We start from the raw sequence: 26,998 nt of genomic DNA on the forward strand, positions 1-26,998 counted from the left end.
TTTAGGCTCGAAGTGTGAAGTTCTTGGAGCTTCCTCACATTGCCTTGGCAGAGCTGTCTGGCTACTGTGACTCTCTGACTGTAACCAGCAGTCCCTAAATCCAACAGAAGCAAAAGAGTCTCTTTAAATATTTTTTCTCATCACACTTCCTGGTGGGACAGCTCATTTGAATATATTTTAGTGTATTGCAGACATCTGCATTAAAAAAAGACTCCCTTGATTATATTTTGTGAGATTTCACAAATTAACAACAATCACATACAGAAACTGGAACAGATATTTTTCCCGGAGGACGGATTGCATTTTATGAGTGAGCTCTATTTTCTTTTTTTTTCAAATGCACATTATATTCTCCTTTCACAAGGACTGCACAGGCTTGACAAAACACCAACATGTCTCATTAGAGTTCATTGTTGATCTTGTTTTGCTCCTGTGGGTGGCTACAAAGATTGTAATGAGCTGTCCACATCTCACAGTCACTAACAGCACTGGGCCACCTGTGTGGGGGAGTGTTCGTCATAAAAAAATACAATATCCCTCTGATTTGAATGATTATACATATTATAATTTAACATAAAAAATGCAGATGTGAAGGAATATGAACCTGATTGGGTGCATCTTGTATGTGCACATTTTTTAAAAAAAATGCTGCGGAATAGAAGATATAACCATAACAAGTTCTAGGGATTGAGAGACTCAGTGATGGAGACATTTTATACAATTATTCATTGATGGAAATTTCTATTTCTCAATAATCCATGTTTTTTTTTTCTTATCAAGACTCCTCTTCTGATGTTTTCTCTAATGTGGCCTGTATTATTAAAACGCAGTCAGCTTCACCAGGCCATTTTCATGACTTACACTCTTTATTGTATCTGATCAGTGATGTGAAAAGAAGGTTTGACATTTCCTCACTTACACATTTGCAGCAGAGGACGGGGGTGTGTGCAATCATCTCTGTGCTGCTGCCTCATCTGGTTTGCTCCAAAAGCAGACGAATATTAAACGTGCAGGCTTGCAAATGTACACCTCCAGACCAGAACTGCTGTCAAACCTTGATCAGGGTTTTCAGCCGCCTGGAGAAGAGTTTCAGCATTTACTGTAATTCCATGAATGAGAAGCCATCAGTTATAACTGCTTCAACAAATTCAAATTTCTGCATCATACCTTGTCTGATGCTTTATGTCTTCAACCAGGAGCTGTGGCATTTGGGTTGCAATGTGGTATGTTGACATATTCAGGGTAGTCAAAGTAACATTGCTTTAATAGAAAGCCACATGTCCGCTCCATCGTGCATCACAGTGTGTGACAAGATGCATTGAATGAAAACTGAAAGTGGAGCAGAGAGAGGAGGAGAGGGTGTGTCTGTTCTCCGAGTTTGACAGCATGTCATTTTCGACAGCAGCATTTCATTACCTGACGTGTTTGCCCGTCTTTGGGGCAGAGAGGTACACCTTGTAAACGTTGAATGTGAAATTAGAATCCAATCGTCAACCTCTGTCGTAAACATTTTATCCCCTCCACCGTGCACTGATTTGATGTATTCCGCGCTGCCTGCGGGGCTGCTGTGTGATCGTAAACATCCCTCTTTTTTTCCATGGCTCCTGCAGTTCAAGAGAGGGCTGCAAGGTGTGGCCATAAATCTTTAATCATCCTGCTGAAGAGCTGACCTTGGCTGTCGTCAGTGAGTCACACGTTGCCTGAGTCGCTCTGTCACTCTCGCCCAAATTGACCTCAGTTGATGTGTGTGTGTGTGTGAGAGAGAGAGAGCGAGAGAATGATGCCTGACCTCCTTCACATATGCTATCTCCATGGTGACTAATGCTGAAATGATAAGTCAATTAAATTGTTAGTCATTTGACAGGAAATTAATTGACAATGATTTTTATAATTATTAAAGTCATTTTTCAAGCAAAATTGACAAACATCTGCTGCTTCAGCTTCTCAAAAAGCCAAAAAATATAAATGTAAATTCATATTTTGGGGTTTGGGTAAGTTTGTCGTACAAAACAAACATTTTCAGATCGTCACCTTTGACTCTGGGAAATTGTGATGGCTACTTTTCATGTTTTAGACGTATTCAACGATTCAGCCCTTAACATAGAGTTTTCCCTTTTTACTCCTGTTGATTGTCACTAAAGATGGAAAACACAGTCACTAACACTACATGATACTGATAGTATCACGTAGTATATATTATGTCCATTGATTGAAGCTTAATGATGTTTACACTGAGAGAAATTTTCAGTCAGAAGACTTGTGTATCATTTTATACACTTCTACAAAAGTCAACCTGCCATATTTGGTATCTTGGCACACTAATGAGCTTCTCACAATTTGCCTCAATCATAGAAACATACATGTATCACCAGTTGAATGTTAAAGTCTTAATTGACTTTGTTCTTATTATTTATTTATCTCCTGTTGCTACTGTTGGTGGCAATGTTGTATTTTATTATCTATTTACATAATTATTATTTGGATAACTCAGTAAACAGGGCACTGCTTGTTGTTTCCCCTGCATGAATAAAAGTTTCAATCCATCCATCCATCCATCCCAAACTTTGGGATCTCAACTGGAATTCAGAATAAAGTTCTGTCGGTTTGGACAGCATGAGTTGATGTGAGTAATTATTGGCTCACTGGCAGACTGCCACTTGTTTTAATTAACTAATTGAAAAACATGATCCAAAGAGTAATTGCTTATGAAAATAATGATGAGCTGCAGCATGAGCGCTGACACTAATACTGTATCTTACTATATCTGTTTCTGTATTCGGTGGGCTGCTCAGACAAAATGATCCTCTGTCACCCTGCTGACTTTGTGTGGAACTTGAGTGAAATTTGTCAGTATTGATCAAACATTTCTATATTACCACCCACAGGCTTTGACCACAGACCATAATGGAGACCTTGTGCAATCTCTGACCAAGCTCTAAGAGACAAAGATGTTTTTCTAAAGTGCATACTGTGTTGAAATAGCCACTAAGTTAAAAAAACAAAAAAACAAAACATAATAGCATTATTACTGAGACTGTCTCCATGAAAAATGGATTATATGATGGGGTGAATGTGATTTTCTGTGTCTTGGTAATGGGTTTAGCCTAATGATGCCCCTTTTGTCCAAAAGAGGGATTATTCTGAAGAGGAAAGCAGTGGAAACAGGCCAGCTGTGGACGGCAATAGAAGTCAGCTGTCTGAATGAATGAAGTGTCTCAAATCACTCAAGTCTGATCCACTGAATTCCCACCAGAAAGAGTTGTGTTCCTGTTTCTTTGAATGTGTGTGTTTTCATTTGGTTTGACGTTTCTCTCTTCCGAATCTCTTTTGCCTCTTTTGCAGCGGTCCAGTCTCTCAACAGCCTTAACGATCAGATCGCTCAGTTTATGGTGACCAGACCTTGTAATCTGCCTGATGAAGATGAGACCTTCATCCCGGGAGAGAGGGACACCTTGAGGAAGTCCATGACCCTGATGAGACACCTGCTCATGGATGCTCAGGTACAGCCTTCACCCTCTCAAGTTGGTTATACAGTAGGTCACTCTGTACATGCTTGTCCCTCAGGACAAATTTGTAGATTTTAAAGAGAAACTACAAATAATGTTCAACCCCTCAGACAGCTATCACTGTAATGCAACTGGGGTAGATAACAACATAACTAATTATTGTTATATAACAGTGAGTTCCCGAAGCACAAAACAGGACAAGTCACTTAACATTAGAAAACAGGAATTTTCCTTAATTAAATTAAATTATCTCTACCTCAGACATACAGGATATTTCAGTTATACTTGATGTGGTTTTTAAAGCACAACTTAGATTTACAGAAGTAAAAACTGTCTCACATAGATAACCCACACATTTTTGCTTTGCTCGCTATCACCTGGTCAGGCTCAACAGGAGTTTGACCAGTTTAGGGGTGTCATCAGATCTGCCTGTAGCCAGCTGACAGACTGCATGCTGAAACATCAACATGAACCCTTCCCGTACCTGATTGGACAAATGTGCCCCAGGCATTATGTTTTTTTTATGTTAGATGTTAAAACCGAACCTCGAGACATCATATTTTATATAAACTAATCACTTAAATTGGTTTTCAAATTAATCTGATTCAAGAAATAAGCTATATAGTTATCAAAAAGTGTTATATGAAAGATATTGCATATGAAACCAAGCAGGTTGTTGGTTTCTATTGTTATTGTTTTTTATTAATTCTTGCACACTAAACATGCAATTTCGTGTGAAGGAAATACTTGTGTGTTGATTTCTCCACAATGTCTCTGTCAGAAATCATTGTTTGACCAATAAAATCTGTCTATTTAGTGACATTAATGTACGAGGTCAGTGGTGAGGTAATAGCATGTGTTTGTCATCGTTTCTCAACCTCCCAAGTCCACACAATAATTTGTGAATTATCTAAGTCACGACCAGAGCTTGAGGTCACCCATAACAGCAAAAGCTATCAAATAAAGGCAACAGGAAGAGGTGAGAGTTTTCTTTTTGCTCATATATAATAATATACTTTTTCATTCATATCTGTAAATTAAAATATGATCCTTCCTCAAACACACTGCAGCTGACATGGTCATACAGTAGCTTGGAGGCTCAGCTTGTTGACCCGTTGCATAAAAAGCAAACAAAAGTAAACATGACAAAGTGCTCATTTTTGTTTGTGAAATTTATGCACATAAATGTTTTGCATTTTCTCATTGGACTTTCAGTTCAGTCACAATGTTCAGCAGCTTTAACAACCTAGTTTGAGTCATGAGATGACAGATTAAGATTCAAAACACGGCACTGTTCAGTGTCGTCATTATCTAAATCAGTTCCCAAAGTTTGCTGATTGCTCTGCCTTGAAGGCAGAGCAGGGATTGTTTGATTCTCAGTGGAATTTCCAGATTAACATCTTTTAGTAAAAACTGTAGTAAAAATACATTTTAGCAGGTTTTGTGAAGCTAAAATCCTGATTAGGCACATTAGTTAGATTAGTAAAAGACTGGCATATCAGCATCAGATTAAACTGCAGTTTTTCCTGCAATCTAATCTTTTTGTCCTGATTAGATCTTTACTGTATTTTACAATGACCACTTATTCCACTAGGTCTCTTATCCCGGCATACTCTAGCAGAGATGCTGTCATAAGAGAAAAACAGACATGATGTGTCTGTTTTTCCCACGACATGTCAGTGTGACTTGCTACACAGGGTTGAATCCAGTGTGTGTTCAACTCAGAGCTGAAATAAAACCTTTGCCCTTGCACACAGTACAACCAGTCCAACACTGTGAAAACTTTGGCAACCTCTGCGATGTTGTGAACAACTGACAGTTGAACTGTGAAACGTTTTTTCTGTTAATCCTCGGGATCCACCGAGGGGAAATGCTTGTTTCTGTCCAGTGAGCTTAGCTGCATTTTCTTCAGAATTACTTTCAGAGCTTTATGAGTTTCTTTTTCTTTATTGTAAAGCCAAAAATGGGTGTTTTAGTGTGTTTTAAAACATTGGAAAGTAATAAAATCTTTTCCTCTCTCTCCTCTGCTTCAGATGAGGTGATAATTTGTCCGTATAGTGTTGCTACCATTTGTCCTTTTATTTATATTCCCTCTGCGTTGTGATGAATTTTAGATGAATCTTGACACAGTGATGCATTTGAGTCATCCATCGCAGACTTTTATGATGGATACTGAGTCCCCCCGCCATTCTCCTGGAGATATTTTCTCTGATGCATTGTCATTGATTAAAGAGAAGGTAATTCAGCAAAAGGCCAGTGCTTTCACCTCCGCTCTGTGGTATGCAAGCCGTCAGAGTGAAGCATTGTTGGTTCGCAGTCAGTCTTTCTGTTACTCAGGAATATAACACTAGGAGGTGAAGGATGAGTGGGATCCTCAGCCGCGAATGGAGAGTCGATTATCTCCCCAAGAATTTGTTCTTGAAAAAAAAAAAAAGTTTGCCGGTAGTTAAATGTTAAGTGAAGCTCTCAGACACCAGTCAGCATGACAGATTTCTTTTCCTGTTGGCCTTGTTTGTGTCAGACAGTACACCCACAACCTGTACATGTTCCCCAGTTTATTTCTTCGAAAGCATGACAGTTGGAGACCTCTGTCAGTCGGGGGTTTGTTGCTCTGTGCTGTCAGAGGACAACACATATCACAATGGGATACTGACTTGTCACTGACAGTTGCTATGGCGATATGTTTGTTTACTCTGAGGCTATGACGAATTCCCAAAGAGAGATTCTCTGTCCCAGGCTGGGTCCTTGTCCCCAATTCATTCAAATTCTAAACAGGTTTTGAGTATGTATTCTGTTCACATGGGAAATGTGACAATTTTAAATATGGTTGATTTTTGACTCTGCTGTCAGTGGACACTTTTATCCCACATTGCAATGCACAAAGGAAATGGAGGAGCTGCTCACAGCTGAAAAAAAGTGAATGCTAGACAGCTCCAGAAAAATCCTGGAAACAAAAGAAGTTGGAATCAAATCTTATGAAAAACATGTTGTTGTCTTTTTGTGAAGTTGAATTTTCTGTGACAATCCAAAGTCATAGTTTGATTGATATCTGATTTTGCACGTATTGCATCATCTTCTATTACTATTAAATGGCAAAATATTTTTGTATCTAACTGCTAAAACAGTACACTATGATGATTAATACGTAGTATACACTGTATAGATGAATATGGGTTGTAGGCGGAATTTAAGTAGCCTGGTCACCACGCATGTTTGAGGTCATCCATTTTGCGGGTGTCCATAGAGGTGAATGAGAGATGGAGCGAATATTCATAGGATGGAAATATAATGTGACTGCATGATAAGTTAACATGTTTGTTGTCTGGTTTGGCACTCATCCAAAAATTGTTTATGAGGGAAAAGAAACATCATTCTTTAATATTCTGCATGCACACTATAACCACAAGTGTATCGTTTGTTTTTGTAGTTCAACCAGACCAGCAGAGCAGCAACTCTCCATCAGAGAAAAAATCTTGTGAATCTCACAGTCAAACTTTCAAGCATATCATATCAATAGTCTAAGCTGATCAATAGTATTGAATCAGGACCTCCAGTATTTGGAGCAAGTTGCTTGTAATAAGTAATGTGTGCAAAAGTAAGTAGGCTACGTCTGTTGTTTCAAGGTGTCAGATACGTTTAATCAACATTTTGTATTTTCTCGTTTTTTCTCATTCACCTCATTTTCAGGTTGTAGCTGTTGTGAACTTTAATTAGGCTGCCAACAAACACTGTTTCCTGCTTCTCACACAACAAAAGCTGAATGGAGGTCTTTGAGTTTTAGTTACTTATAACTTTGACATGTGGGGTTCCGAAGGATTTGGATTCAATAAGTGAGTTTTCTACTGGGTTCAGACTTGATAAAATACCATCAAACATTTTAGTCTTTGTACTTAATCACTATGTTTGTATCAATCACCAGCAGGATTAAGCTTTCAGGCTCGCTATCATCACTCACGCTACAATCGACGGACAAAATAATTGTAGCCATATTATGCATTGGATTTCTTTGTTCTCTGAGTCTCAGAGGTCAAAGTCAAGTGTGATCTCATCCCACATTGAGGAGCTCTTCTCATCCACAGGCTTTTGCATTCATGTAGAGTACCATTGCCGCTGTCAGATGGAATATGAAATTAGTCCAGTCTTCCTTCTCTTCCAGTCTTTTAGCTCTGGTCTGGATGCCTGTTTCAAAGAACTTGATGTTCTCTGTGCAGTTTAGGCGAGGCAGCAAACCAAGATGCGCTGATGTCCAGTATTTAATGCTGCCAGTAGTGTGTTGAGACTTTTCCTGCTGGACTGGAAGAATAAATAACTCTCAAAGGCTTTCTGTCAGTCCAGAAACCTTGATGTTTTGTATATCTTTTGAAAACATTTTCTGACCCCAAATGGTTTAGTTTGTCTGTGGAACTCAGGGTAAAAACATCATCTGATGAATTCAGCATTAACATTTCAAGTCCATGGCCACTAAAAGGTGGAAAATTAATTTAGAGGGGATTTGAATAGTTTCTCTTTGAATGCTGTCCCAGAATTGATTGCCTCATTTGTCATTTGCACAGATGAATTATTTATGTCCCCGTTGCTGCGCTGGGGTGACTAATCAAATGCATTTCAGTGGGTGTGGAAGCTGTGAATTGATGTAGTGGAACGTTGCACTGCATTAGCTAATTTGGTTGAGAAGTCAGCGGGGCTACAATAGCGGCCTGATGATGGTGTGACAGAGGAGACATTGCTCACTATAATTCCCTAAAAATGCACAATAGTAACTGTCTATTCATTTAAAGTTGGTGTCTTCTTCTTACTCCGGGACAGTGGATCAGTTCTGTGCAGGTCAGTAACCACTAACAGAACAGTGCCTCAGAGAGTTGGTCTGTGTGAGTCTGAATAAACTAAAGTACTTTACCTGAGGGCCCATCAGAGATTTCCGGGGCTTTATTAGCGAATAACTGATTGGTCTATTGTTGGCGGGGTGTTACTTCAGATCAGAGAACCAGAAGTGATTATAGTAAAAAATAATAAAAAGAAAAATGTCCCTGATCCATTGGTAGGCTATAGTGAAAAAATCCAATTCCAAGCAGTCAAGTGGATGGTTAAAAATAAAAAGCCTTTGATAAATGAACTAGTAGATTATAACTATACTAAGAGTCTACAGACATGCTAGCAGCACTGTGAGGCTGTACTCAGGCACAGTGGTTCTTTGAGTTAAATGCTACGTCAGCATGCTAACATATTCATAATGACAATGCTAACATGCTGATGCTAAGCAGGTATAATGTTTACCATGTTCACCATCTTAGTAAAGCGTATTAGCATTCTAACATCTCCTAATTAGCATTGAACACAAGCTGAGGCTAATGGGAATGCCAAAGTACTGGACAAATTAAAATTTTGGCCTGATAATGGTGCTAAAAAAAGGCTCAGAGGATCAGGGATATGAATGTCTGCACCAAATTTAATTGCAATCCATCCGATAATTGTTGAGATATAATGGATAAAATGGACCAACTGTCCAATGTTTCTGTCCATAAAGTCATGGCGCTAGCTGGCTAAAAATACCTCAGAGTGTACTATAATCAACTCAGGTGAAATTTGGGAAACTGCAGACCTTGTTCAGCTCTTTCCTTCTTATTTTTAGCCACACTGGCACTGTGAATGTCAGTCAGACAGTCCATTGCTTTGGTCCAGACTGAAATATCTCAACACTTGTTGGATGAATTGCCATTAAATTCATTCATTACCTTCATGGACTTAACAGGATGAAGCCCTTTGACTTTAGTGAGCGTCTGAGTTTCCCTTTAGCAGGGGAATACATTTGGTGATCTCCTTTTCGTCTTTTCATCAGCTGTTCTTTGTGTTTTGTGTTAATTGGCAAATGTTAGCATGTCCAGAAGCTAAACTTGTGACTCGTGGTAAACATTACTTGCTAAACAGTTGTTAGCCTTATCATTGTGAACATGTTAGCCAGCAAATTTTAGCATTTATCTTAAAGCACTGCTGTGCCTAAGTAGCCTCACAAGCCACTAGCATGTCTGTAGACTCTTCGTCTCATTATCATCTTTTACTGGAAACTTCCATTTCCACCTTTAAGTCAAGTAAAAAACATTTTTTTCTAATTGATACCCTGCATTTCATTCTCAGGATTCCAAAGTTTCACAATTACGAAAAAGCATAATCATTTTGAGTTTCACATAGACAGCGTAAAGACTCAACAGGGAAGACAGAGACATAATGAAAGGTGAAGAAACTAAATAAATAAAACAATCAAACAAGCAACAACAACAACAAACAAAACAGCAAAAAAAGAAAGAAAACACCAGTTGACAGTAGTTTGCATGTATAAGGCAATGCCCATTTTCAAGAGGTAAGAGGCATAGTTAACCATTCCACATAGGAAATAAAAGGCTGCCACACATCAAATTTCACCTTGGATCCCTACAGTATCTATCTTATCTTTTCTATGTTGAGAAAATGTATGACCTCACAAATCCACCTGCCAAAGGAGGGGTGGGGGGGGGGGGGGGGGGTCACTCTTCAAATTCAAAAGAATGAGATGCTTGCCAGAAGAGCTGAGTGGGCCGTGCTGTTCAACTGTGCTTTTGTCAGGGTAAGATCCTCTGATGGTACACCAGAAAGTACAAGAAAAGGGCACGGTTCAATTGTCCGACCTGCAATCTCTGAATAGACTTCAAATATAGAGGACCAGAATGCTGTTAGGCTGGGACATGACCAAAATATATGATAAAGGCTGACAGGAACTTGCTTGCATCTGTCACAGGAAGGACTAACCCCAGGGAAAATTTATGAAAGCTTAACCTTAGACATATGAAGCTGGTGTACTATCTTAAATTGAATAAGGCCATGCTTCACATAAATAGATAGAGAGTGAAGTATTTTAGACCACTGATCTTCTAATATGTTGGTTTCAAAATCATTCTCCCAGTTTTCCTTGAACATGATGACAGTGACAAGTCTTGGATATTATTTCCTTAACCTCTGGTTTGGTTTCTGGATTAAAGGTAGAGTCAGTCATTCTGGAGAAAGATTGCTGATATTTGAACTAAATACCCAAACAAAAACACCCCTCCCTTCGTGATCCTTCAGAGGCCCCGCCCCCCAAATTCATGGACGCACATTACCAAGGCAACAACCGAAAGAGAAATATGGTGGAATTTGTCAGCTGTAGAGTCACTTCTGTTCCTCTCACACGTTATCACGAATGGGAAAAAAAAATTCTCTCATGTGAGCACAACAGTCCATCCACACTCTCCGCCTCTCTGCAGCCTCCCCACTTCTCACTCGACCTGCGTTCAGCGTCTCTGTCCATCTGTCAGCTGCAGCTCCTGGGAAGCTGAGAGGACAGCGGCTGGACAAACTGCCTTCACCAGGCTGACTGACAGCAGAAATTTACTGAACCAAAATTTAGTTTGCAGTTAGTTAAAAACACACATACAGCTGGATATTTGTGTGATTTAAACAGCTGCCTGCTCCGATTATGCTTCACTAAATGCGACAGAAACAGACTTGGAGCATAAAAAAACGTGACAGGTCTCCGTGAGACAGTCTCGGATTCAGTGTGGATTGATGCATACAGACGGGTGACAAATTAAAAGAAAAACTGGTACAGGACAACTTTGTATAACCTCTAAATGCTTGACCCCTACAGTGAGGGGATCCAGTGGCTCTGTTATGCTGTGGGGGGCATCTTGCTGGCATGGTTTGGGTCCACTTGTCCCCTTTGAGGGAAGAGTCACCGCAAATCAATGCAAAGTTGTTCTGACTGATCACCTTCATCCTATGATGAAACATTTTTATCCTGATGGGAGTGGTCTCTTCCAGGATGACAATGCCCCAATTTGTAGAGCACAAGGGGTCACTGATTGGTTTGATGAGTATGAAAATGATGTGAATCATATGCTATGGCCTTCGCGGTCACCAGATCTCAACCCAACTGAACACCTATGGGAGATTTTGGACTGATGTGTTAGACAACGCTCTGCAACACCATCATCAAAACACCAAATGAGGGAATATCTTTTATAAGAATGGTGTTCATCAGCCTTAGCATTGGTTCTACAAGTCTCTGGAACTCCTCTGGAGGGATGAATACCATTCTTCACGGGAAATTTCACAGTCGCAGTGCATGTGTGAAAGGGGCTTTAGTCAGGTACAGAAGTCGCCATGGGTTAGACATCGCACATGACTAAAAAACTTTTGATGCACTCAGATGTTTTTGATTTAGTAGTTGTTCTATTAGACAGTTTATCCCATTAAGGGTTAATCACACAGTTAAAGCCCCCAGATAAGATTAGTTGAAGGGTGCCTAAGTGTGGTTTAGACAACAGAAATTTGCTCATGAATTGAAAGTCCTCCCAGTTTGGGGTGTAGACACAGGCAAGTATCACAGGTGTGTTATGGAGCCTTCCAACAACAATAACAAAGCATCCATCAGTATCTGAAATTGTTTCAGATGCTGCAAATGGTATTGACTTGTGAATCAAAATCACCGCCCATCTGCTCTGGCCTTACTCTGAAAGCATGAATGAAATATCTGTCCAACCCAACCCCACCTCAGACTAACATAGTCTGAACTACACATGTGTGTCAAGGTGAGGAAGGCTATATCTGTTGTCAAATGCTTAACGTGGGCAAGTACCCTAGTATGTTTAACGATGATGATGATGATGATTTAGTCTCTTTACATTCTTTGCCTTGCTCCGCCCCCGTGTCGGGGCACTAATGAGTTATTGATCCTGGAAGTTCGAATCTGTGAATATATTTCCAACTTTACTGAACCATGTTGTGTCTTGTATCTCATACCAGGTGTCTGCTCTTTCTTTGACTATCCCTGTTTCAGCTCTGCAGCCCCCTGGAGTGGATCCAAAAAAAAAAGAAAAAAAGAGCATAGTCTTTTCATGAAGTTATTAGAGGTTCAAAAGAAAGCTTTGTATTGAATGAGGAATAATGAAACTGAAAAGTTACTTATGAGCCAAAAATCATAGCTGATTGCAGCAGAGCAGTAAGCTGCCAGTTTAGTCATTTCAGTTACAATGTTGGCAGATCTACCTTAATTCATTATTGACCAGCGAAGAATTAAAGGAGGAATATGAGCCTGAGCTCAAAGTAAAATAGATTGGGAGTCTAGATTAATGATACAGTGAGGTTTGGTTTGTCCTGCAGCTGTTAGTGAGACAATGGATCAGTTCAGATCTGGTACATAATGAACTCATAAACTATTAAGTGAGAGAGAAAGAGACGTCGTCAGGGAAAAGACGACAAAGGTGGTCCAGGGATTGCTGAAATCGATTCCTGACTTCTGTTATTTTTATTCAGCCATTTTGCGTCTCATTGCCTGCAAGATAAGTGGGTTGTCATTTATGAGATCCTCTTTATGTGAGGCTGTCTTTGTTCTATAAGTGTCTTTCGGTGTTTGAACACAAATAAACCGTTATTACCTGAATCTGTTGGAGGCTTTCATCTCATGCCTCATTTTGACTTTTTTTTTTCTTCTGACTCCATTGTGTTCAAATCCTTTACATCCATTTCAATGTTACATCCTTTATGTTACAGTGTGAGCTGGAACAAGCCGGACTTCAAAGAGCTGTGGTTGCTCTTTTTGAACAACAGTTTCAGCCGGTAGCTGTCTCTCACCAGTCTCCACATTTCTACCCACTCAGAAACACCAGGGACACAAAAAAGATTAATGAGTACACATAAAAATGATTGTATTGGAGGTGACTGCAGGGAAGATTTTTTACAGCTGCTGATTAGACAAACCTAAGTGCAGGGATAAAATGACAGTGTTGATTTATATTTTCTGAAATGACATGACAGATGAGGTAGTTTTTCCCAAATGCCATGAGGCTGACACATTCATTTCTTTGCATTATTCCCAGACCTTCACACATTACACATCATCTCTCATCCGATCAAACAAATGCTGTTTTCGTACATAAAGAAGGTATCGTTCAGTGGATCAAACTTTTTCTGTGGATATTTTGAGATGACAATATGGCCTCCATCAGATGAAATGATGCATGCCAGAATGTGAGACTTCATCATCCTTCAGCCTCTCAAGAAGCCATCTGTTGATGCGGTTCAGGATGTTAAAGTCTGGTGTGTTTGGACGCGCATGTTTCTATGGAAACCCGGTGCACTGTCACAAAGCTGATCTGGATCACTACACGCATCTTTCTGCAGATCAAAGGTGTTCACCTCAATTTCAGAGAAGTTCGGGTGATATGAAAGGCCCCCTCTCTCTGTCAATCTCCTCTTGAGTGACAGACAGTGATTGTACTCTTAGGAGCCCTTTTGTTGTGGGGTTGTTTGTGTCTGGCTGATGTGTATAAGTCTCTAGGATTGGCTTGCTTACGCATAAGTCTGAGAGTCAGCGCAGAGGTGGCTACACGTCCTCCAGTGGCTTTCTTTGCTAACCACAGAAAGCTTACAGTTCCTGGAGAGATTTTTCATGTCAGATATGTGAGCCCACCATCTAGTTCATTCTGTTTTGATGCATTCAGAGGGAAGAAAGCACAAAGTGATCCACTTGTCCATTATTTATCAGTCAGCCTTACGTGAGCTTCCTTGTGGTGATGTTGCTAGAGTCCCCTCCACAGGACTGACATCCTGAATAATTCATGAGAAAACATCAGCCTGTGTACACAGCAGACACAAGTGGGGACATTAATTTGACATGGAGGGACACTGGTATGCCTTTTGTTTCCCCTATCTCAACTTTTTCCACATGACAGCTCAGCCTCCTAAACACAGTTATTCGCTGTCGTCCACCTCGTCTTGTTTACTATAAAACCCTCTTGCACAACCCCTCATCAAAGGCAGAATTTCTGCAGAGACGAGAAGAGTGTGGAATCAAAGATGGAATACTTGTTATCAAAGCCATTGAGTTCCCTGTTGACCTTAGACGAGATTTAAATGCTCCCTGCCTCCACAGCTTGTGGGGTGGTGCAGGAAATATAAATGACTCTCCCTTCTATCTGATTCCCTGCCAGAAGCAATCGCTCTGAGGAGTCGGGCCAGGCGGGCATCTGGCCCAGAGCTGCTCCACACACCTTTTTTTTTTTCTTTCTTTCTTCCTTTTTTTTTTTTAAGCAACACACACATTTCCAGATTTTTTGACCAATGCACCTGCAGTTTGACCACAGATGACTTAGAGCGCTCCTAGCTCACGTTTCTTTGAAAATCTACTCTTTTATTGCTGTGAAAGGCTGCTTGATATGATGCATCTTTAGAGGCACAACTATTATACCCTTTTGGATTCATATTAAGATCATGCAATCAATGACTTATTAATGTTTAGATTTTATCTAACAGATTGAAATACGAAAATGTGAAATGGGTCTTACGGAGGTAGTATGAAACAGTAGTATACCTTTATAATCAATGAAATAAAGAATTTTAGGAGAACAGGCTCTTATTTGTTAGTTACAGTCTTTTTGAGCCAATTTCTCTCTTTTTGTTATGATCCTGCAGCTACACAGGAAAACACTGTCCGTCGAGCCACAAAGAGGGAACTGTTTACTAAAAAAACTGTAACTGTGGATAATATCTACTTTATTTGACTAACTCAGACAGATGAAACCTTATTTTAGCTTCAGATAAACTTTTGAATAAGTTTTTTCTCAAAACGAAGAATGTGGATTTTGTTCCCCATCACTTACATTGTAAGTGCCTTTGACAGGGATCTTCTAATGGCCAGTATGAACAGAAGGAAAGATTACAACAAGCAAAACCTGTAACCCATTTCACTGTTCATATGGGCACTTGACTATTGTTTTAAGAGAGACTTGAAAAATTGTGAATTTATCCTTTACATATGCTTATTTTATTACTGTTTTAGAGTTGATTTAATCTTCTAATCTATTTATCTATCTATTAATCTATTAATCTATCTAATCTATCTATCTATAATCTATTTTATTGTTTGCTGTAGCCACAAACTGTCACCAAGATCACAAAACAACACATTTACAGCAACAGTACAGTAATTCAACACATAAGACACCACAACACCCAAAACCAGAAACAACATATGAGGTCTCATGATATTAAACAAAAACCTTGTTCCCTCTGATGATAATCATGTAAACCAGACAGCACTGGTGGTGCACAATCTTGTAATCTGGTCATGTAATCTGGAGTAATGCAATTAAACTGAGAGGCTATCTGGCTCTAATCCCACCATGTAAATCAGGCTCAGGAGGTGCAGGGTGTTATAGACCACCAGTCCTGAGTACTGGTGCTCAGGATTAGCCCTTTACCCGTCATTACACCTGTCTCATGGGTCTAGACACAATGATTAATTCGGCTCTCCAGTACACCACCAGGTGATTATTACACAAACACACCCCATCAGATTAGGACAAATAGCTAAAATCCATCAGATTAGACTGGACCTCATTGTGTTGTTTCTATGATTATTTAATGTATTTCCTTCTGGAAGCAGTTTTACATGTTTAAGTGTATATTGGTGCATGATTAAGAAGCTATTTAAGATACACCCTTGGGTCTAAATGGCATTTTTACTTAAATTCACAAGAAATCAATTTTTGTAATTTTGTTATGGCAAAAAAGTCATTCTAAATTTTTCAATTACTTTTAAAGCGGCTATAATCAATATTTTTTATCCCAACAATGTATCAAAATGACAATGTGTAATGTCAGAAGTGCCAGTGAACCAACAGAGAATTACTGCACCACCACACTCTGCAGCTCCTTCGGCTTTATGGAGCTGTTTTGGTTCACCCTCACTGCTTTCATAGTGTAATTTTCAGCCATGGGAGGCAGCTGTTTTCAGAGAAAAAGCACTAAAAATCCACCGGACACTACCTGCTCAGCACCAAACAGACAAAACTTGGCAGGCTGGTGACCATAGTGGAGCATTAGCAGCTAAAGAGACAGATGTCCTTCAGGAGTTGAGAGCAAAAACACAGCTAAAGAAAAGGGAATATTGGACTTACATTCCCCAGGTAGACAGAAACATGATAACAAATAAATGATAACGTTGCTCTGTGACTGCTGATGTGTAAATAAACAACTGTTTCCTAACAAGTTTGCCAAATCAACTTAAATGATGAAATGACAGTGTTGTGTTCACAACCTGTTTCTGCTGCCCCCAACTGGTCGAAAAATCAGTAAATACAGGTTTAAGAGGTTTACTGCTCTAATATACAGTATCTCACCTGCATGTGCATTCACTAAATGTTAAGGCTGTTTGTACATTTGTGTTAAAGAGTAATGAACCCAATGTCTGTGGTGTCTGCAGAGAATTACCCCAGGTGCTTACATGTACCTTTTCAAAACTGTAACTGCCGTAAGAGCCACATATTATGCAGAAACATAGAAACGTGCAGTAGTCTCACCTTGATGGCTGTTTTTATTTTGATTCAAGAAAATGAGACATCAGGGCACAATAACAGGTTCAAATGCAGGTGCCCTTCCTTCCACTAGACAAAAAATTACCTTTATCCACCAAGCTGTATTCTTGTTGCAGCTCTTTTCTGATTGAGTTAAGTATGGTGCAGAATGACTGTAGTGCTACAGGTAAAGTCTACATAATCTTCTGTCATTCCCTTCAATGAAGGAACCTACAGTTACACCTTGAAGTATAATATAGACTTAAATCCTTAAATCTGTGGAGACTCCTCTCATGTTTAAGTCATTTAAATGTGTTTATTTTGTGCTCTGTATGCATTATACTGTAGTATATCATACTGAGAGCATTAAAAGGAAAGATTAACTGAAGAAGTACGGGCGAAGTGTAAAATGCAGGAAATAGGATCAGAAATGTCAAACACAAACACTCATAATGAAAACCCAATTTCAGTATATTTTTATAAGCCTATTATTAAAACGGAAGTGGTTGGTTTTGATTGTGCCGCATATGTCTTCTTGTGTAATGAATCGTGTTCTTAATGTGCTGTTCTGTTCTTTCCCAGCCTTGTTAGTATTCATGAGTATGATTACAATTGCTCTCCTCGACTCCTACTCTGTATCCTCTTACGTTCTCCCAGTTCTACATGTATGAATTTGTTAGTGTGCTGTGCGCTCTGCTCCGCCTGGATGCTCCACTTATTGCAGTTTGACTGCTTCAGTGAGAACGTGTTTCCAGGGATCTCAGCTGAAAGCCTATCAGCATGCATAATCATACATCTTCTAATACCGCTGTTACCAGAATACTGAATCTTAAACATTTTTTACAACTCTTTGGAGATACATTCTGCACTGTCATGAAGCTTTGTGGGGTTTTTTTGAGAGCAGATGGTATTTTAATGAACTCCACTATATTAATGTGATACTTGTCCTCGTGTAGCCCTGACATAAAATGCAAGGCAGGTGCTTTTGAAAATAACTATAATTGTTATTCTTTGGGGGCAAGACTGGCCTCTATATTTCTGTTGCACATTGTGAGTCACCCAGCTAGTCAAGAGGTCAAAATTTGATCATTTAAAGATTAATGAAAATGTCACAAATAACATACGGATCAACATTGCAAGTGATAGTGATAGTTATAAGAATTATAGACAAAATTCTTTATTTTTGGATTCTACTGTGTTGTGAAAGTTTTTTTCCATCAAAAGTTCAAACTATTCTTGTCTTCAATTCAGTCTTAAGTCCTTTTTCAGTCTGAATTATTTCTTTTTATGTTGCCAAAAACTTCCCAAGTTCCGTCCACGTGAGCCCAGCAGGTTCCCACTAGTTTGTTCATAGCTTGAAACAACTTAAATTATGCTTGTTTACCATGCAAGATAGCATGCTAAAGAAATGTTTGATTTGGAGCATAAATGTTTGGAAATGGGCCCCTAGTGGACCAGTTCTCTCTACCCCGCTGCTCCCTTTGGTTTTCTTTGACTCCTGGAATGATAACAGTGAAATAAGTTCATGTGAATAGACTTTTCAAGTTTCAACTGGAAATGTGGGCTTTACTTTAGTGTGAGATTTGGCTTTTGATTTATTTCTCATAGAGTGTAATGTATTTATTTTATTTGTATTTATTTCAGATGTGGGTTGTATAAATTGAAGAATCATTGCATAGATGCAACCCTGTCTCCAAAAAATATGTTTATATAGTTGAAAGAGCAATGAACAAAGTTTCTGATCATGTTTTGTCACCATAATGAGGAAATGTTTTTATTGAACGTATCTGCAAAACAAACTTTTGACAATGTTTTTCAATTGTTCTCTCTATAACATACAGTATGCTTGTGGCAACTTCAGCATACTTCAACATTATTAATGGTTTTTAGGTTATGTTTAGGCACTCAGGTTAAGGTTAGGGAAAGATTGTAGTCCAGGTTAAATGATGAAAAAAGTTGACACTGAATTGAAACACAAGACTGGATGTGTTCATTTGTCAATATTTAACTAAAACTCATTTCCTAACCTTAACCAAACCACTATGTTTTGCTAACCTAACCTCAAGTGTTTTAGTAGGCTAAACCTAACTGCACAAGGAACTCAGGATGTGAACCCCAATTTCCAGTGATCTTTGTACACCCATTGTCCACTTTGTACTTCCGTACAGTCTTTACAGTACAGGAAGGTCACACTTGGACTGGAAAGTGCCGGTGAGCGTAATCCAGTAAACAATTATGTTTCCTCCAAAAACCTATTGGCAAAACAATTTGGCGGTATAGGAGAAAGGGATTATAATGTACAAGCAGGTAGTGGAGCAGAAAATAGCTTGAGCATTATAGAAACTAGTGCAGTGTCCTTTCAAAATGTGCCTGTTTGGAACTGGCCGATTGATTATTATTTCTTGAGAACCACATATGTATCTAACAATTGACAGACGTATGAACTAAAATGGTAAGGAATTAATAAATTAAATGGTTTTAATCCAGACAGAAACTTCAGCAGTGAGACTAAACTGAGGCTGAACCGTAGAAGCAACCACATATACAGTATATGTATAAGTGGGTTGCAGTGGCAGAGTGATGCTGGCCATATTTCTACTTGTTGACACCACAGGCAGAAGATGAAGCAGAAGCAACGTTGTTTATGAGGTATTGTAATCTGGTAATGCTATCTGGTATATATATTTCTCGAGAACAAATCATCCAAACAACTTCACACTCAACACGGTACTTCCTTGGGTTCTCAGCAACACACCTGCCAAGTGTGAAGTTGATTGGATGAACGGTTGTTGAGATATGCAAAGGACACACATACATGCATACATAGATACATACATACAGACAAACAGACAGACTGACATACAGAGATCCCTTCCTTTATAGTTAGATTAGAAAACAACATAAAGATGACAAATCCTCAACAACAATTCTGCAATTTTATGAATCTTATACAGGTGGATACATTATACTTGTGTTATACTATACTAGTATACAATATAATTTATTTAAGTGCATGTTCCATCACTTTATTTAGATTTTAAGTGACATTAGGATAAGAGTTTATATATGTCAGCAGGGTGAGGGTGGAGGACTTTTTGTATATTTATCCAACGTGATGTAATTGCTAACCAGCTGTGTTTTTAAGTGTAAGAGCTCTCAACTATATTCCCCAGCGTCTCTACCTCATCTGTGGTTTATGTTTAGACATGAGATGTCTCTTCAGGGACCAGCAGAATGACCATGAAGCTTTCAAAGACTTGTGTAATGAAAGGTAGTTTTTAGGTCTTGAGGAACTGCAGTCTGTCCTTTTCCAACATCATTGTTATCCTTGGTAAACAAACTGCCTCTGATTGTGGCTTTAAGCTATGGTGATAAACAGCTACTCTTTTTGTCCTCCTCCTTCCTGCTTCACTCCCTCTTTACTTTATCTTGTTGTGTGTTTTCCTGCCACAGTCACACATACAAACAGCAAGACAGCAGACATGTTTACCCAAATATGTGTGCACATACAAAGCACTCCAACAAAATCTTATGAGGTACACAAACAAATTACAAATTACAAATTAAACATTTAAAGGGGACATATTGTACACATTTCCAGGTCTATATTTTTAATCTCAGGCTCTACTGGAATGATGACAGTTAAAAAAAAACCCTAATTTAACTCATACTGACCCTTTACGCAGCTCCTCAGTTCAGCCTTTGTTTGAAACGGGCCGTTTTAGCTCCTGTCTCTTTAAGGCCCCCCCTCCTGATGACCCCACTCTCTTTTGATTGGCCAACTCTCAGAAGCTGCCCCTCGGCAGACATCTGGCTACGTCACTGGCTGTTGACAGCTATGTCAACAAACCATGAAACAAACTACAATAGTAGGATTTCAATACCTTTTCTTTCCTCAAAATTTCAACTTTTCAAATACATCTGTACATGTTTAGACGGAATCTGATCTGAAATATGAGAGTGGACGACACAAATAACACATGGAACAACCTTAGCAACCAAGGCTTCAAAAGAGACGGCATGAATGGGCATGCGCGTCAAGTCGATGTCAGCAAACAAAGTGTTCAGGGCATGTTGAAGCCTGGGCTTTTGTCTTGCAGGGAGCATTTCTACACATTTTAACCTCACATTTTGGAATTTTGACCATGTTTAACATAGTTATTCAACATCATCACAGTACATAAATAACAGAAAACCAGAAAAAGCATGATATGTCCCCTTTAAATTGTCAAGGACAATAAATGCACAGGGACATGTCTGCAAGGAAACTGTTTGGGTAAATACTCTGGAGCATATTCATTTTTTCCCAGCATGACTGTAAAATGATACTATGGTAATTAGTTTGCCCACATGCAAAATTTTTAGAAAGAGAAAGGAACATTACATTATTTTGCTTTCCATGGATCTTAGTATTAATACCCTGTTATAATCCCTTACAAGAGCTCAACTCCCTGAGCCAGACAACTTTTGGATTCAGACAAACTAATTTAGCATGCAGATTAATGCAATTCCCAGATCCTGCAGGAGCCAGCTTATTAAACACATTTAAATCACATACATTTACAATAAGAATAAGTTGGAGCCATTAAATAAAAGACATAATACAAAAGAAGCTCATCAGCACAGTTTGTCTCTCTAAACACATTTGCATAACTGCTTTGCCCTTTTGCACTAACGCATATGTAAAGTGCCTTCTAACTGTAGTTGTAGTCTAAAGCAGGTTTTCAGCAGGAAAATGAACCGCCTTTCCTTCAATTATATTCATGGATGAGTCAGCCATATTGCTCTAATTAAAAAAATCAAAGTCCTGCTGTCACGTTGGCACTTCTTCAGCACTGTTGTGGCTTGCATTTAATTGCTTTTGCATTTTAATGTTCAAGCTACTGTATCTCTGCGTGTGCATATGTATGTGAGTAAAGGTGTGTGTGTGTGTGTGTGTGTGTGTGTGTGTGGTGCATATATGTGTATGAGAGGCTTTCCATGCAGAACAGTATGCTAAGCCTGGAATACTGAGAGACTTTCTGCTGGGTCTGGTCATCAGTGTTCCTTTTACTGACTCTCTACTGCACGCTTGAATGTCTTTCAATTTAGTCCCTCTGATAACTCGACTCTCTCTCGCAGAGATAAATGTTGAAATATAATAAATGACTTTGCAACTTCACATGTTTTGGCTCCAACCTCCTCTCGCTCACACTGTCTCTGTGCTCTTCCATTTGTCTGCCTTATTTATTTTTCTCTCCACTTCCCTTGTTGCTCATTTTTCACCATGTTCCAACAAGTTTCATATCTTGTAGTATTAGCTTAAGCAAATAAAGAAAGTAATTCCCAGTATATGGCAACTTGTAGTTCATGGGGATAATTTTGAAATCTCCTGGTACCACTGTTATTGTTGTAAAATTCAGTCCAGTATGTTATCATTTTAAAAAGTATTTTTATTCTTATTGTTGTTTCCTACAAAAATTCAGACATTGCAGTGACAGTCATTGGACAAGAGTAGTTTTTTTCCGCTTGCAATATGTGTTTCTGATAAGAAGCGGACCAAGGATGTCAATTAGACATAAAGAAACTGGAGAAAGTGTACAGCATATTGGCATGCATACAAAGTAGCTGCATGAGGACAGCGATAAAGCGGTGATGGAGTGATCATTGTCTCTAGTGTTGCTATTTATTGGAACTGTCCTCTAGAGTGGGAACACATGATAGTGAGATGAGACTCTTAATCAATAGGCTCTGCAGATGTGCCTTTACAAACACCGACAAGGGGAAAGGCTCCTTAGCAATACACTATACCAAAACAGCTCTCCATCAGATATGGACCAATCTGTCCTCAGTACTGCATAGTTCTTTTTTTTTTTGCCTAAACCTATATTTTTAATTATTTCCCTGCATTGCTACAGTAAACCTGGCTGTGGTCTTTCCCAGTCTCAGCCACAATGCAGAGTGTTTTCACTGCACACTGCAGTTTAGTTGGCCTGCATGGCATCTGTTACTGTATGCTGTTCACTAGCTTTGGTTACTTAAAGGGATAGTTCAACATTTACATAATGCCATGCATTGCTTATTTGCCTTCTGGCAGAGAGTTAGATGAAAAGATTTATAACACTTCTATATCTGTATGGTAAATATGAAACTACAGCCAGCAGCTGGTTAGCTTAGCTTAGCACAAAGACTGGAAAGAGGGGTAAACAGCAAGCCTGGTTCTCTCTAAAGGTAACAAAATCCACTTGCCAACACCTCTAAAGCTCACTAATTAACACGTTCTATCTCATTTGTTTAATCCTTACAAAACCCAAAGTGTAACAACAGCAATTAGCCATTTATATGCTGGACTATTTATCGGCTCGGAGCGGTTGCCAAGCAGTCACTAAGCTACTGGAAAAAGTCCGGCACATAACCCCCTGCAAGATGCAGACTTTGCTTTTTTCACTTACATACTGTGTTAATTAGTGAGCTTTAGATATTGTGGTGGGCGGATTTTGTTACCTTTGGACAGAGCAAGGCTGTTGTTTCCCCCCATTTACAGTCTTTATATTGAAGGATATGGCTGGTGATTTTCTATATTCTTCTTATTGTCGACAAATCTCATCTGCAGAGCCAAACCAGCAATGACCTGATCGACTTAGTCAAGCACACAAGTATTGTGTGTGCATCCACAGCCTGATATATATTATTCCTTTGTTCCGTAGACCTCCGTTGTTGTCCAAAAACTATTAAAAGTGAGTCAGCGAGACACACCTTTGCACTGGGTGACATGTTCCTTCCCCCCAAAGTCTATGGTCACGTGAGTTTGTTTAGAAATGCCTCCAAAGACTAATAACAGCAATCACGTTTTTGGTTTCTGGAGAGTAGTTCCGTGTAAGGCAGACACCACTGTGCACGCTCAGGAATGTGGTTCCGTTTACAGAGCTTCACTAGCTTGTCGTGCTACATACCACAACCTCCATTTTCCACTGAAGTCTTGAGTTTTACTTGAGTTGAGTTCAACTTCTGCTTCAGTAGAACTCAAGATTTCAGTACAAAGGAATTAGATATTTCAGCCTTTGGATACACACACAATACATGAAAATAAGATCAATTAATTTTGGTTTGGCTCTGCACATGAGATTTGTTGACATTAAGAAAAATATAAAATCACCAGACATAACCTTTAAGCTAAGCTAATCGACTGCTGGCAGTAGACTTGCATTTAAAGAAAATATATGAGAGTAGTATCAGTCTTCTCATCTAACTCTCTGCCAGATAGCAAATACAGGTAAGCATATTGCCCAAAATGTCAAACAATTACTTTAAATTAGCTTCCTTTCTTTCATTAAAATGAGATCAGGTCTGTGGCTTTGACAATATTGACAGAAAAAGCCAGGCAGCAGCCCTGCCCCTTCATCTCTCTATCCAAGGCTAGCCCTGTTATCTTCTGGAGGTGTACTCTAACCTGCTCTCAGCAGCCCGCCATGATTAGCCAATAAATAACTAAACGTATATCATAAATCAACAGGGAGAGCTGTGTCAGGGTGATTTCCATTGCGGTTGCTGTCTGAAAATCACTCTGCTGCTGAGAAAAGAAAAGAGAGAGATGGATGGAGGAAGGGTTGGCATTGAAAGAGGTTGTCCGTGTGTTGTAGAAGATGTTTTACCTTGAGAGAGATCCTCTCGTAGCGTTGCACAATAAAACAGCTGGTCAATAGTTATAACCTGTTTTTTTTTTTTTTTTCTTGGATCAAGGCTGCGATAAAGCTGCCACTAGCTACTCCGGATTCCATGTTTCTTGGAATCATTTAAATGACACTTTAATTATGTTGATGATTATAACACTGTCAGCTATCTTTCTCATCTCCCTTCGCAAGCTAAAGGCACATCTCTTGGTCTCTCAGCATCACCATGTAATTGAACCTCCTGCAGAAGACAGAAGAGAACAATGACAGGGGTGAGGAACTCAATTAGACAGCGGCAAAGTGGCTGAGTGTGTAACGCTACATGCAAAACATGCACCTTTTGTATCGACGCTGTGATCTCACCATGATCTGTATGTCATTAGAGATGACTGCAACGTTCCTCTCTGCATGTCTACATGCTTCAGTCTGAGGGCAAAAGTATGGCAGGATCAGAGCGGGGATGTGCAGACATAATGGACTGATGCCTAATAGTGGATTCTGGTGACCACTGGGAGAGGAAGCAATGACAGGAAGCAGCCAGCAGGAGCAGAAGTGAGATCGAGAGGAAATGAGGCAAGAAGCGAAATGGGTCTCAGTGGAGAGGAGGAATGTAACTTTTTTTTTGCAGTTTGATTCTCCCTCAACACGCGTCTATTTCTCAACTCGCAGGTCTTAAAGGTCATGAGAGCCCACCCCCCTCCTTCATCCCTGCATACTCTCTCCCTTTGAGTCCTGCAGACAGGCCTTTATCTTGATACTCATCAAGGCCTCTGGCACCGCGTTTCATCCACAACTCTGTCGACCGTTATCTCCAAGTGGAGAGGCTGTCGAATTGTTTATTATAACCACACTATCAGAGATGGGAGAAGGATGTGGCTGCGAGGCGTTGGAGTGGAACATGGGGAGGACTTTGGGTGACAGATGTGCTGAGTTTGACAGCAGATAATAGGTGCTTCTCTCTAGGTCTGATCGCAGCCTCTGTAGGCCAGCTTCAAGGATCTGAGTTTTTCTCTCTGTCAAAGTTTAAGCAGCAAATGAGGACTGTTCAGAATCCTGTTGATGGTAAACTGCTGAAGGTTTGAATGAGCATTTGATGATAAAAGACCACAGTGCTTATGATGACATCAGAAGCTGACTGGATTGTAGGCAATAGCGTGGCTTAAAGGGCTGGTATGTTGGAAAACAAGCAAAATTAGCTTTGGGATGAATTGGGGTGATAGTGGAGGCCCTCCTGTGCTGTAAAATTACTCAGTTCTATCTCCTGTCTTTTTAAGTTGAGGTGGTGTTGAGTCAGAACTCATTACCACGTCACACCAGACAGTCAAATCAAATATGCTAGGATGCTTTAGCATGAGCACACCTCTGCCATTACTTCTGTAGTCTGGATTTGCATTTCAGCCGGATGACAAGCAAAGCAGGACACTAGAAGTGTTGCTGGTTGTCCAGCAGCTAGAAAGTCTTTACATAGCTCTCCAAAGGATGGAAATTTACATCAGGAATGGCTGAAATTCATTTTTGGAGACAATCTTCCCTCCGTTATCAGCAAGTAGTTGTGTGTGTGTTCAGCACATTTTACAGCTGACTGTCTGCTTAACGAGACTTATTATGCTGCAGGATTTTCAACTTTTTCATCTTCAGTCTTTTGGTGAAGTTTTAAAACGTTTCTTTCTGTTACTCAGCTAAAGGAATATATCTGTGCTAAAGCTAAGCTAGCGACGTGCGGTTACATTTGAAAAAAAAAGACTTTTACTGTGTTAGGAAATTTAGACATGATCTTACTGTTCTGAAACATCCTTTTGAAATCTCATCTGTGCAGCATCAGGTTCTTGCCCTTCCCATTCAGGATCAGACTCCAGTTCATAGACCGCTATATACTGTGTTATGTCTTCAGCTGCAGCCATTACTCCAGGTAAAGATGTGGTGTAAGGGAACTTGCATTATTCATTAGGTAATATTCCTATTGGCTGGGGGTGAAGGTGGGGGCCACAACTCCAACCAATCAGAGTAGGTGGTCATTAATAATGCCGATTTTATTTAAATAGCTTTTGAAGCAGCCTGCTGGGGGACAGAGGGGAAGCTGTAAGGAAAGATGGATTTAGAGAAATCTAAACAACTTTGGTGAATAAAATGTCACAGATATGTTTAAAATTGACCCAGCATTTTTTTTTAAAAATGGCTCAAAAAGGCCATAATCCTAGATATTTAAAAGGATGACAAGTCTTCCCTCTGATCTTAAGTGTGCTGTGTCAGATATTGTTACTAAATGATTGTTAAATTCAGTTTCTTTGACTGCAGCGAAACTGAATAAAATACAAAGAATAAAGCTTTTATAAGTAATAAGATTAGATAAGATTATAAGTGATTTCCACTCTGGCACCCTAAGCTTTTACCTTCTGGGAGGCGTTATAAACACTAGAGACTCTTAATGATTTTTAATGATTTATTTCAATAACTGCATCTGTGTCTTTTAATGTCATGT

The 26,998-nt window shown here is 39.4% G+C and overlaps 1 protein-coding gene across 4 annotated transcripts in view; it reads left to right on the forward strand.

Moving 5' to 3' along the window:
- Positions 1-26,998, forward strand: part of LOC137181357 (kazrin-like) — a 117,047-nt gene that overhangs the window by 25,216 nt on the left and 64,833 nt on the right. For all 4 annotated transcript variants that reach the window (XR_010928143.1, XM_067587006.1, XM_067587007.1 and 1 more), the window contains exon 6: positions 3,343-3,500. Coding sequence is in view for 3 of the 4 variants with exons in the window: in XM_067587006.1 (XP_067443107.1) it covers positions 3,343-3,500 (158 nt within the window). In the remaining variant the exon portion in view is untranslated. The remainder of the gene's footprint in view (positions 1-3,342; positions 3,501-26,998) is intronic.

Source organism: Thunnus thynnus, chromosome 4 (assembly GCF_963924715.1).
Source record: "Thunnus thynnus chromosome 4, fThuThy2.1, whole genome shotgun sequence".
NCBI classification, from domain to species: domain Eukaryota; kingdom Metazoa; phylum Chordata; class Actinopteri; order Scombriformes; family Scombridae; genus Thunnus; species Thunnus thynnus.